This window comes from Triturus cristatus, unplaced genomic scaffold (genome assembly GCF_964204655.1).
Source record: "Triturus cristatus unplaced genomic scaffold, aTriCri1.1 SCAFFOLD_367, whole genome shotgun sequence".
In the NCBI taxonomy this organism is placed as follows: domain Eukaryota; kingdom Metazoa; phylum Chordata; class Amphibia; order Caudata; family Salamandridae; genus Triturus; species Triturus cristatus.
The window spans coordinates 214745-228284 of record NW_028188010.1 but is presented as its reverse complement, the minus strand read 5'-3'; the positions used below and the strand labels follow the sequence as shown (position 1 = coordinate 228284).

At 44.0% G+C, this 13540-nt stretch overlaps 1 protein-coding gene across 1 annotated transcript in view; it reads left to right on the top strand.

Annotated features, from left to right (window-relative positions):
* The window catches only part of LOC146770421 (rho guanine nucleotide exchange factor 11-like), a 327379-nt gene that overhangs the window by 148910 nt on the left and 164929 nt on the right, over positions 1 to 13540 (top strand). Inside the window, exons 10-11 of the mRNA XM_085640471.1 lie at positions 6359 to 6540; positions 6641 to 6716. Coding sequence (XP_085496597.1) covers positions 6359 to 6540; positions 6641 to 6716 — 258 coding nt within the window. The remainder of the gene's footprint in view (positions 1 to 6358; positions 6541 to 6640; positions 6717 to 13540) is intronic.

Below are 13540 nucleotides of genomic sequence, written 5' to 3'. Positions count from 1 at the left end.
CATAACAAAAACAAACATGACATAACCACTGCCTGAAACACAGGTGGATTTTTGAGCATTTTCAGTAAGAGATGTATCACCACTGGAATCCAAATTCGGATTACACTTTAAAACATATTGTACAAACGGCAGTGATTAAAATTGAAATATCCATCCAAACATAAAACCTCTAAACAAGAAAATGCAATCATTTGTTTAACGCTTTTATATTTACCCAAAGGCAAGTACCTCAGATCACTATTCACGTTAGACGATGACCCTGTAACATGTACCTCAGCACATCTTCAACATTCATCATTGTCACATGATCAGGCCCAGATACTGAATTCAGTACATTTATATGGATCCTAGGCCATGTGCTCATTTTCTTCTACAGGAGCTCAATAGTTGTGGCTACACCTTCTTGTAATTCTTAGAGTATTAATAATATTTAGATCCCATTTAAACTCTTTATATTATTTACTTTTTCAGGGTTCAGTTTCGAAAATAGAGTCTTTTGGTGAACAGAAGTCACAGTGTGCTCTGCTAGATCGCTTTTAAAATCCTTCCTTGTCCATTGCATGCGTAACAAGATTGGACCCTCTTAGTCTAACCTCACTAGCCCTTACTGATTTAAATCTTTAGAATTTGTTAATAATTGCAGTGAACGTTATCAATGTTCGGTCCAATAAGTTACTTATCATTCTCAAATGAAGCAAACACTTGAGCTTCATTAGTTTCAATTCATTTTGTGCTCCTCATTTGACCTCATTTGTAGTTACTATTTCCCTGAAGCTGTTCAATTACTCCCTCATGGAAAAGATCACCATCCCATGGCTCCACTGACATTAAATTGAACTTTGCCTAGTTCTTCTTTGACCAAGACCTACATACCAGGGCATGCAGCTCAGCAACAGTGATCCCCAAGTGTCTCAATGTGTTGTTTTTTAATCGCTGTCTCATTATTGCTCGTATTTCATGTCCACAGAACATTTTCCATGCTCCTTTATATCACCATTGGTTACCTCTGTAACATTGCCCACTCCTTTTCTTCACCATTGGATGCCTCTGTTACATTCCCTGATCCTATGCATCACCATTGTCTACTTCTATAACCATTTTCTTTTGAAGTTTTCTCTGCCCACTTGCATTCAAATCCTCTCTGGGACACTGTTTTCTCCTCCCAAGTCTAATGAAGCTGCACAATTTCCTGGGGAATCTATTGACTCCGCGCCCACAACTCTAGTTGGAGCCTCACCATCTCATGCATGCCTTTTCATTGGATACGTCTAACCACAGATTCCTCACCTTGTGAATACCCCCCCAGGCACCAACTGATTCGGGAAGATTTTACAGCATAGCCCCCGACACTAGCAAGTGGCTCCATTTGGCTCCACGTCAACCTCATTCTGCCCCGGAAGTGACAGTCGAAGCTGTGTCAAAGCATCACTCTTTTGCACCTGATGTCAACTCCTTCACACACAGGCCCTGGAGCTAGCTCCCAACTTTTTTCTCATCAGTTTACAACTTTTCTCTAAAATTGTTCCTTTCCACTGTGCGAGGGATCATGATGCATGCTAAAACTACAAAGTTTATACCTTGTAGGGACCCCGTGAGTTGTGTATCCGGTGTTTGGGTCACAACTTCAATTCATGTGAGGAATGTGCCCTTATGAATCCAAACTATTTATATTCTTCTCAAACAAGAGTAACATAAATGTCTATGTGAACCTGGATAACCAACGTAAATCGTATCACAGCGGTTCACACGGAACTCACTTACACCAAAATAATGGATAAGAAACAGAAAAAATGACACTGATTAATTTGATTTTCAAAACCTAAAAGTACATACAAACAACAAGCTCCAGCCATGAGAATTGGTTTAGTTAAGACGTAAATGTTATTTTCTAGTAGGCTCTCTAAAGGCATAGGTCAAAGTGACCTCCATGTGAGAAAACCACAATCAAAATAAATCATGAATAGGCAGTGTACAAAAGTTCAAAGTTATGTCGGCATATTGGTTAGTCCATTAAAACAGGCCTTTAGATGCCTGTGTACAAGCGCATCATGAAAGGGCGAGCAGTTTGTAAGATACTGACAACTTTTCGTCTCTTCATAGAGTAAAAGGCTCTCTTCAGGACTTGAGGTTGCTTGGGGGACTACTGCCAAAAGGGAATGAGAAACCATGGGACAAGCTGTGTCTTACAGCATGTAGAGTGTGATAAACACCATGGTGTAAAGCTAAACAGAGCTACACACAGGAATATAAGACAGATACCCATGAGAGTGGAACAGGATCGTCCAAAACCTCAATGGGGCCATGGAGACCAAGAATCAGCTCCCCAACAACGTCTCTACAATCCGAGAGCACAATAATAGTTCACAGTGTCCCGTTAGTCCTTATTGTAGACCTGATCCTTTGTCCCCATGGGCCCATTGAGGCCTATCATGCTCCTCTCTCATTATTTTGGTAAAAATGAGTTCTGTGTGAATCACTGTAATTTGATTTACTGAAGAATCCGAAGGCTGTCTAGGAACATAAAGCCAAGCTGTTAGTAGCGGCCGGTGTGCCTGATGAGTGGTGAGGAGGTAGGGCGGTGTAATGTTTCATGGGCGAAATGAAGAAAAAACTTATCTGCAGCCATCTCCTTTGCGTTCTTCTGCTTTTCAGCTGTTCTCGTCGCGTTCTTCTGCTCCTCTTCACAGGGAAAGGCAAAGACTCCCAGAATGCCCTGCGGCCAATCCTGAAGCTTCTCTCACACATGAGAGCAGCTTCAGGATTGGCCGGAGCACACTCGAGTTGCTCTCCAGTACAGACTGTGAGTCTCTACCTGCTCTCTCCAATCTAGCTGCATTGCTGGGTAGGAGAGAACTTTCACCGTGCATGACGGTTTGGCCGGTGCGAGGTAGCCGGCCAAACCTTCATGTGCAGTGATGGGAGTACACTACCACTCCCCTCAGTGCATATCACTCCCAGGTCCCACCCCCAAGACGTGGCAGGAACGGAAAAATAAAACAAGTGTTAATTATTGTTTTATTTTTCCTTTCCTGGCGGTTTTGGGGGAGTGATGGAAGAAGTTGTGTAAGTTCCGCTACTGTTTGGAGTCGAGGGCGCAGACCCATTCCTGTTCTCAGGGCTGTTCCTGCAAAATGTCATTGTTGAGCTTCAAGTCTTCAAGTAAGTCCAAAAAGGAAGCCCAGGTACTCCAAGTGGGTTTCAATACTCTCTTCCTGAAAAGTCATGAGTACTTCAAAGTGACCGCTATTCCCTCTCCTGGTTCCCTGCAGTTAACAAAGTTGCAACAGTTCAAGGCTTTCAAAGAAGCCATGTTACGAATTGTTTGGGACCTTCCCAACTCCTGCTGGCGTGCCTCTGGGCCCCATAGATCCACAGAGGCCTTCACTTGGGATACCACTGGAGAATCCTTACTCAGCGCCATCTGTGCCTACTGAGCCTGTTTCACTTTCAGCTCCTGAGCTGACTTCATATATGGCACCAATATCTATGCAGGTACCTGCCATATTGATGCTGGCCCGACGCTAAACACCATTCCTGTTGCCCTGTCAGGCTATGAACCAAATTAGTCCCAACCAAAGTCATGCCCCAGAACAGTTTTGATAGACCCAGTCCCAGTATATTCAGGCTCTGACAAAATATTGCCATTACCTAGGAGCTGTCCTTCAGTGCTACAACACCTTCTTGGTCACACTCTCAAGAAAGTCAACCAGCTTTTGGAGATAATGGGGATGAATTACTCCCAAGCTATGATGACAATTTTTACTTTAACCTAGAAGAAGCCAGTGGGTTGGGCACTTCCCATGAAACTGCCCCAAAAAAATTAAGCAGGATGTTTGGCCTCCTTGGGTTGGTGCAGGCAAAATGACTCAGTCTAACACCCCCCACATACGTGGCATGGATGAAAGATATTTGTCAATGGGCGATCGCGGAGGAGGTGTGGATGAGAAATGTTTGTAAAGATGATAAACTTGAAGATGTTATACGAACCTAGATGGCTATGTTGGCTGCCCTGAGGGAACATGGGGGAGTGACTGCCGCTGGGGACGGGGACACATGACATTGCTTACACGCCAGGAATTTTGAAAGGGAGGAGAGGTAACACTGGATACTAGTTGGATGCTCCACAAACATGTATGGGCTATCCACCTTGATTCCTTATTATGTTATCAGTAGAGGCATCACACAAAAGCAGACAGAGGGTAGTTGGGATGAGTTTCATTTGTTATGTATTGGCTTTAGGGGATAACAGGACACATGAATTGCCCTTCTTTGTAGTATCATTGCCTTGCATGAATGACAGTCTTTGATGTTTCTTCTGCACTACGGATTGTATTACATGGATATTTTTTACATGGCATTGTTCTGTCCTTTCGCCTCCCCCGAATGGGTCTGACTTATGCCACAGTATATGTATTTATGTTCCAGGTGTTTTTACACATGTTTAAAGAAACTGAATAAGGCAAAAGGACATGATACTTAAAGTAAGATCCTATGTGATGCCTTGTCCATATGCTCTTCCTATAAACCAATCTATTTTTTTAAATCAAAAGGGCATTAATATTTGGTAAATGAGCCATGTATTTCAGAGGATTTTATTGTTTCCCAAGTAGCCCGATTGTCTTCTCAATATTGCTAGTGGGATACCCAATCCCAGCTGAATGTCAAAGCTCATTTAGAGTTTGATGGGCAAAGTCCATCAGTATGGCGGAGCACTTTACTCTGGCCATACCGAGGGTTCACTGCCTGCCAAATTTAGAGTTGTCCTCTAGCCCTGTGCACAGTTCCACACATTAGCAGGAACCACTGTCATAGCAGTTCCTGTATTAAAGGTTTGACTGGCAATACCGTCCAAATTATGGTACCATCTGTCAAACTTTTTTAATATTTCTGTTTTTCTTTTCAAAAAGAAAATCCCACGGTAAAGTTTTGCTTTTGACAAAACTAAAACTAATGCCCCAACACTATGGGAGGTTTTTCCCATTGTACGGGTGCTAATTAAATGTTTTTAACTGTCCCTTGGGGCGAGCAGTCAGAGGAGTATGTCAGCAATGGAGATGAAGAAGTCTCTGTCGTTGACATGCTTAAGGTCCACTCGTTGGTATATCAGGTGGCGGACCTTCAGTTTGGTGGAGAGGGTACTTCAGTGCCTTTGTGACAGAGTAACTTCTCAGCCAAACTCTAAATCAGCCCCTTAGTGTTAAGCTATACTGGTAAGTAACATGAACTTGAGCAGCTGATGCTCAAAGTTCATAAGTCCTTTCCAGTCTTGGTGCAGCTTGTGGAAATCCATATTTGCTTCACTTTAACTTATTTTTGTAATGTAATCCTGAAATTCCAGTTGAAATGAACCTAAAGATGTCTTGCCGCCAGTTTTAATGTTTTAGTATCCAAAATGGAGTGTCACAACTAACTTCTAGATAAGTGAGAGGGTGATTGCAAGGATCACCATCTGGATCTGTGAGCTGTATGCCCTACACACCTTAAATAAAATCTTAAGTGGCTTAATGTTTTTTTAAGAATCTTAAGGAGGAGTCCATCAGGATCAAAATGTACGCAATTTCGAAGTCTTGTCCACCTTAAGAATACTCACCAAGAAACATGTGCTAGCTTAGTCTTATCCATTCTTGCTGAGAACAGTCTACATACATACAATATCTACTCAAGCTTACCTTGTAGACCCCCAGGGCAATTGTACATGATTTTCACAGGATGGCTTTGTGGATCATTGGTTAGAGTCTTGTACTCAGTTTTCTGAAGGGGAATGGAGTGTGAAATAGCTTCTAGAGTTATGACGGTCATAAAATATTACAGAGAGCAGACACTTTTACATCAGTAAAACTTAGTGAAATGTAAAGAGCAGTCATGGGCTGGCCGAAAGTGTAAATAACTAGGCTGTTATTTTAGATTGTTTGAAGGGTAAAGAGAAGTGATGTAGCTTGGTAAGAACATCTTACTGACTCTTATTTAAATATTGTAGTCTGCTCTTGGTGTGCATTACGTTAATTTTGACATGGTTATGTCTAGGCTTGAGAATTTTCACACAGCCCCCTATCAAGGCACAGAACATAGTTGAGCTATACAATTTCCACATTGCACTGTATTCACAAGTTTTTCAGAATGAAGTTAATGTGTATGTTTGTAGCTGCCTGCCTAGAAAACCTGTAATTCCGTTTGTGCACAAAGCATGCATGGTGTAAATGTGTGTTGGATGTAATCTCTGATTCTTTCTTGGTTGTTTCTCTAATGGTCCTGAGAAGTCCTTGATGGAACTTGTTTGTTTCCTGACTTCAGTGCTTCTGCCAAACCTAATGCTTTTAAGTGCTGGAAAACACCCAAGATGTCCTGCTTTGTCCTTCAGGTGGCAGCTCAGAGGAGGACAAACTGGTCCAATGTAGGGACCGATGTCATGAGATTTTGGTGTTCGTGAAAGATAGAGTCAAGAGAGTCAAGAATCGACGCCACATTAAGATGTATCAGACGCAGCTTGACACCACTGACCTAAAAAAGAACAAAAATGACCCCGTGGCCGCACAGTTTAAGGTAAACATTTTCTGGCTTCTTTGGGCACTTGACTGATTTTGTAGCTTATTTTTCAATATCAGTGCATACAATTGATTAATGTCAATTTTTTCTACAATAGAACCTCGATTTAACCGCGAGGCGAATGATCCATGATGGACCCCTAAAATGGAAGATAACAAAGGACAAAACTGTTGGTATGCACACTTCCCAACTAGCAGACCACTGTAATTTACCATCTGGCTTAGGCCCCGTTTCCAAAGAAAAAGCTATTTTTGTTGTGAATATAGCTTGGGTGCTGTTTGACGAATATTGACAAAACGTTTCAAAAAACATGTTTTTCCACCTCAGCTCCTTTCTGGAAAATTATAGGGTGACCCATCAAGTCAGGCTGAGGAAAGGGCGGGAGCTCCCAACATAAGTTTTCTCCATTCATTTTTCCATAGGAAAATTAGAAACAGCTGCAGTCAAAACGACTAAACGTAATGGCCCGAAATTTGGCAGAAACCTAATTCGTGTCCCAGAAGGTGTGCTTTTTGTGAGTTGGTGTAAATCTGTTCCTTAGTTTGAAAAATTAAGGTTAAAAAACATTGTATATTTCACGCTGCTCAGGATCAGCACACCCAACAGATCTTTAGATAGGATCTGATTGGCTGCCACCACATCTACTAAGATGGGGTGACCGTCAATTTAGAATTCGGGGACTCAGTCCTACATCCTACAAAAAAAGTGAAAAGAAAGTGCGGGGCAAAACAGCATCACTGCAACACCTGAATGACAGGAATAATAACAACACTGTGGATGGCTGGACCTATAGTTGCTTTAGGTCATGAGTTGCTGGAGAATTTCATTGGCTTTGTTTTTTAAAACAGTATGTGCAAACTAGGGCTGGATGGAGTTTGCAGAGTTTCACTCTGCAGAATTCTGCAAAGTTGCAGAGAAACTCAGCTAAATTCCGATGAGTTCTGGGAATGGACAGAGTATTGCTCAGCCAACCCTTGTCTGCCACACCACATCAAAATGTACAGAACGGTCCCCCATATCACAACTTAAGCAAGCGTGGCCAGGGTACACAAGGGGACCAGGAGAAGGTGCAGGGCCTGTACCTCTCTCACCTGCGCATCACCAATACCATGCTACAGATACTCGGAGCTGCCACTGCCGCCACTGCTCTCCTCCGCCAGTGCTACCATTTCCTTGTGCTTCACTGGCTTCTCTGGAGCTGTGGGAGAAAAGAGAGCCGGTTGCACAGTCTGGGCTGCCCTCCCTCACTGGGATGGTATGGACATACCGGTCATACTGTGCACATTGCGGCAGGCTGAGCACCAGGCCATGGCTGCTGCTAGAGGGACTCAGCATAGCAGTCCGCATCAAGCTGCAGTCGGAGCAGAGGTGGCAGATCCTGCATTTTTTTGGTGGTGCAGGAAAATACAAAAGGTGGGGCTTGCAGCCAACCCAGGGAGAAAGCAAACTTCGCAAAGTGGAAGTTCTGCCCCTCTTATCTTCCAGCATTGGCTTGGCTCAATGGGAACTGAGTGCTGATTGAGCAAGCAACTTGTTGGATCCGGGGTTAGGATGCTGTGACCTTCCTCTGGCACCCGTGGCTGTCTGGCAGAGTCTTGGCCCTACAGCAGTACATTCTATTGTATTTCTTCCTCTACCAATATTGCTGGTTAGCGTTCTAGTGCATCATTAGAGTCAAGTTTGTGACTGATTTTTTCTTTCTCATGGTGAGCGTACTGGTAAACTCCACTCTGCTGGTGGTTTCAGAGCTTTTGCCAAACCCCACGCTCCAAGCAGAGCACAGAGTGGAAAAAACTCCGCAAATTCCACCAGCGGAGTGGAGTTCACCTCCCACACCTACTTTTAACAGACATCTATTACATTTCTTTAACCTTGTTTTATTTTGTGAATTTCTGATTTTATTTTAATGTAGATTAACCTATTACAATACCGGACTATAACATCACTTTAACCCTTGTTTTTTTCCAGTGAAAAAAGTAACAATATATAAATATACATTTATTTGTGTGTGTGCGTAAATGTAGTATCAGTAGACTTACATGCTCAGCGTGCACCTGCCTTCTAGTGTTGGGGTTGGACTATTGCAACTTTTTTTTCTTCAAAGAAGTTTTTTGAGTCATTTGGTTTCTGCAACATTTCTTCTGGTAGTGAACGCATATGGGCACTTAACCCTTATTAGATTATTTTTTACACCATCATGTTCACTCATTTTATTGACGTTCCCAGGACCCGTGTCGTGCCGTCCCATTGCAGAGACAGCTGCTTCAGAGTAGAGGCCCATCCTCGAGAAGTTTCAAAGGAAGCATGTTGAAAGGCAATGTCGGATCATTATTCACTCCTGCACAGGCAAGATCTCTGCCACTGGGAAAACTTTATACAATGAGTGAAGACTCTGCTTTAAGAATACTCCTAGCCCGGACACTTCTCTCCAAAAGGTGCCTCCTAAGAGGCCTAAGGACACTTCCCTTACCCCTCCTCCACCTCCTTCATCACCTCCACTTCTACCACTGACTTCAGCACCTTCACCTGACCAGCCTCACTTCTTATGACTTCTTCTTAGTGGTCACTTGAGTCCTATTCAGACACAGGTAGCTCTACTGCTGACTCTCCAGCAGAGGACTTTGGTGTGCCACTCTACCTTCACCCTATGGACGATGCTTGGGAGGACTACGGGGTGGACCCACTGGGGGATCCTGACCATGACAGTGTCCCTGTTGCCAATTTGGCAGGCCTCCTGACTTACTATGACAGAGCCCAATGGGAAGAGGTTGTGGCCTTACTCCAACATCTCCTCGACCAGTACTGGAAGAGGGGAGCAGAGACTGTTGAGGATGTGAAGGTCATATCCAGCGCTACCATTTGGTGTGCATTAGCTTCGGCTGATAAAGCTGACAGTGAGCTGAACACCTCAGTGATCCTCCATTGCCACTCTTGGGTGCATGTCTCAGGTTTCAAAAGTAGGAAGTTTAACAACATCTCATTAAGCTGCCCTTCACAGGCGAGCACCTTTTCGGTCCCCAGGTTGGTGAGATGTTGGAAAAGATGAAGAAGGACACTGGCCTTGCTAAGGCCATGGGTACCCTTCAGGTTCCTTCAATCCCACTACACCTGTTGGGAGGAAACTTTAGAGATTTCTTCCCCTTTGGGGACCACAGACTAGTGAGTTCTATCCATCATTGAGTACTGCTACTGCCCTGAGCTCATGTCAACCCTATCAAACATCTCTCCTTACACACATACGCCATCAATCCAGCACACTTTGCTCTACTCAAACAGACCATAGAGTCAATGCCCCTCAACATCGAGGAAGGGTTTTTAATCCCTGTACTTTCTCATGCCCCAAAACGACAACTTCCTTAGGCGTCATTGAGCTTAGGCCTCTCAGCAGACACATCCTCTCAGAACATTCCCAAATTATCATTCTATAGGAGGTAATCCCCCTGCTTTAGCCAGGGCACTTTATGACCCCACTAGACCTACTTTCACCCCCCCCATCCCTCTGGCCCATCAATGCTACCTCTGCTTCATGGTAAATGGTCAGAGCTACTAGTTCAAAGTGGTGCCCTTTGGAGTCACCACAGCCCCAAGAGTCTTCACCAAATGTCTTGCTGTGGTAGCTGCTCAACTCAGAAGGGAGTGGACTCACTTATTCCTCTTCTTTGATGACTGGTTGATCAAGACTGCAAGCAGACAAGACTGCTGAGTGATCACCCAAGGTGCAATCTTCCTGCTACACCAAGTAGGTTTTACAGTCTATGCTACCAAGTCCCACCTACAACCACTTCAGGTCTAATACTTTCTTTGGTCAATCCTCAATGCAGTCTCGGTTAAAGCCCACTGAAGCGAGCAAAGGGTGGCTGCATTCCAATAGCTACTGCCTCTTGTTCAGCCACTCTGTCCTTTCACAGTGCAAATATTGATGCCTCCTGGAACAACGGCCATAACCAGAGAGTCACTGGGAGGATCTAGTGTTGATAAGGGCCAGCAGCCATTTATCTCTGCAATAGTGTAACAATAACAATCTATTGTGTGGCAGGCCCTTCGCAGACCAGGTACCACAGTTGACCATTACCACAGCCTCATCTCTCGCCAGTTCGTAAGCACATCTGAACAACATGACATTCCATAATCTGTGTCTACCTCATCATGCTCTTCATATAAAACATCTTGAGCTTTTCTCCATAAATCTAGCCCTCAAAGCTTTTGTACCGGACATTTAGGGCAAGGTGGGGCTTTTCTGAACTGATAACATGACTGCCTTATTTTCCATGCAAATACAAGGTGAAACATACTTTTCTCAACTATCAGCACTAGCTCAGAGTATTTGGCACTGGGCAATTTCCACCTTGTGTGTCTCCAGGCAGAGTTCCTCTGGGAGTGGATAGCGACTTTGCAGACTTGCTCAGCAGGATGCAGCCACAAGTCCATGAGTGGGAACTCCACCCACCAGCCCTACTCACGTATGTTTGGCGATGGTGGTACCTCAGATGTAGACCTCTTTGCCACCTTACACCTAGAAGCTATTGTTGCATAAATGCAGAATAGGGAAGATGTTCTATTCAAGATACCTATTCTAAAAGCCTTTGTGAAGGGCCTTAAATGTATCAGCCCCCCTAGTGTACCACCTGCATTAGTCTGATCACCATAATGATAGGACTGCCCTTCAAACCACTGCATTCTTATATTTTCGAGTGTCTTAGTGTTACAAACACAAATGAAAATTGGTTATATAGAAATATTAATGTAAAGAATACTTCAATACTAAAGTACCCCAAGATGAGTCTCTCTTCTTCTGAAAGAATACTCGGATGAAGGCTGCTAACATTCAAAATGCCTCCCTTCCATGAAGACTGTAGAGAGAGACTCTTCATATGCCTTCAGTTTCTCTCCAGTCTGGCTAAAAAAGGGCCTTGCTCCTCTTCACAGCAATGCTAGTGCTCAAGTCACCTATGTTGCTTATGGATTATACGCTCATTCATCAGACCTCAGCCCCGTGAACTGCTAACAACAATTACTGACTAGCAGTCTTCACAAAAACATTGATGGCACATATGCTACAATGCTCCCCACTAAATCTATCCATGAGCAACAATTTTGGTTCTTTCACAAACTTTTGATTCACAGACATATTAAGTTTGACAGAGAGGAAACACTATACACCTCTTGGACACAGTTCCCTTCTCTCATACACCAGGTCTCCCATTCAATAAATTTGGTGGTCACTGTTATCAAAGGCTTTGTTGAAAACAGGAATCTAGGAGTCATTTTTTTAACTTTGATCCATTACTGGATTTTGAGATGTTGAAGTGAGCTACTGTTTCTCTTAAGGTTTCCTGATGGTTGTCTTTCATTCATGGACACCAAAAACATTTTATATGGGCAGTTCAATTCATTTGTTAGTTCTGAACTAGGATTTTACAGTGACAAACTGAAGCAAATCATAAACAAAATTATGTGGATGTCAGTGGAAAGTCTAAATGGGCTTGTGCATGTTACACTAATACTGAGGAAGAAGTGGTAAGATGTGATATCTGAAGGAGATCCTACACAACCTCACCCCCTCCTACCAGTTGAAAGAAACTGTACAAGCTAATCAAAGCTAAGAGTAATGTGGAAAAGATCACAAACTGAGACAGACCAAAATGTCTTCAGGTACAAAGATCAAGGTCACTTTTTTAGTTAACCCTGACAATAAATGTTGCAAGTCATCTTCCATTTATACAGTATCTTGGCTATTTTCTTTTACCCAGAACATGTGTGTAAAAGGTCTCTTTGCACACAATCTCAAATATTAATAACTAGGAAGTATAGGAAAGTGCCCCTTTTTGCATGGTTGCCCCCACTTTTTGCCTAAATGTTGATGTATTTTGACTAAGTGTGCCCCGGGCTCCTGCCAACCAGGTACCCAGGGCCTATGTTCTTTCCCTAAACCTGTAATGTTGCAAAACCCAATTGGCACCTCTCTGGCCACATGTAAGTCCCTTGTAAGAGGTACCATAGGTACCAAGGGCACTGTGACCAGGGAAGGCCTCAAAGGGCTGCAGCATTTATTGTGCCACCGTTAGCGATCCTGTACCTTCACAAACACACACTCCCCTTGCAGGCTGCGTGTTTTGGAGCAGAACAAAGTGAAGAGTCGACATGGCACACATCCCTGTGTGCCATGCCTACAACCCACTGCCCTGGCCTAGATAAGTTACCCTTCTAGCTGAGTGCACTATACCAGTGGTGAGGGTACCGGTACATGAGCCCAGTACCCCTACAGCGGCTAAGTCAATTCTTGGACATTGTAAGTGCAGTATTGCCATAAAGAGTATATGGTCTGGGAGTTTGTTATTACGAATGCCACAGCAACATAATGGTTTTTACCGAAAACCGGGAAATTTGGTATCAAATGTCTCAGCATATTAAACCCACTCTGATGCCAGTGTGGGCTTTAATGAAAAATGCACTCAGAGAGCATCTTTGAGATGCCTCCTGAAAAACAACCTAACTCTAGTGTCCTGGCTGAGTGGCTGCTCCCCAGCTGCCACCAAACAGACATGTTTCTGGACCCCTGGGTCGAAAGCCTGCTGCTCTCTGGGTCCTGAAACAAAGCACATCCTGGGACAAGGTGCCAAGCCTCCTCCCCCAGGATGGGCAGGGTCCATAATGGGGAAGCTTCAAAGGCCTGCCGCCATTGTGAGCTACCCCAGCCATTTGCTGCTCCGAGCAAGTTGCCCCAATTGGTGCTAACCCAAACCTTGGGCGGGAGAATCAGTGCGAAAACAAAGTTAAGAAGAGAGGTGTCCCCACCTAGGCCAACCCCACCCCTTAGGTGGGGGAGGTGAGGTGAAGCACAACTCTCAGTCCCTGCCATCTTGCAGATGGAAGACCTAGCCAACCAGAGAGAGGCTTATTCCCCCTCCCACTGGAAGGTGGCATAATAGGAGGTGTAGCCACCCCAAAAAAGGGACCAATTAGTCCTAACCTGTACTTACCTGTAACTCCCTAAATT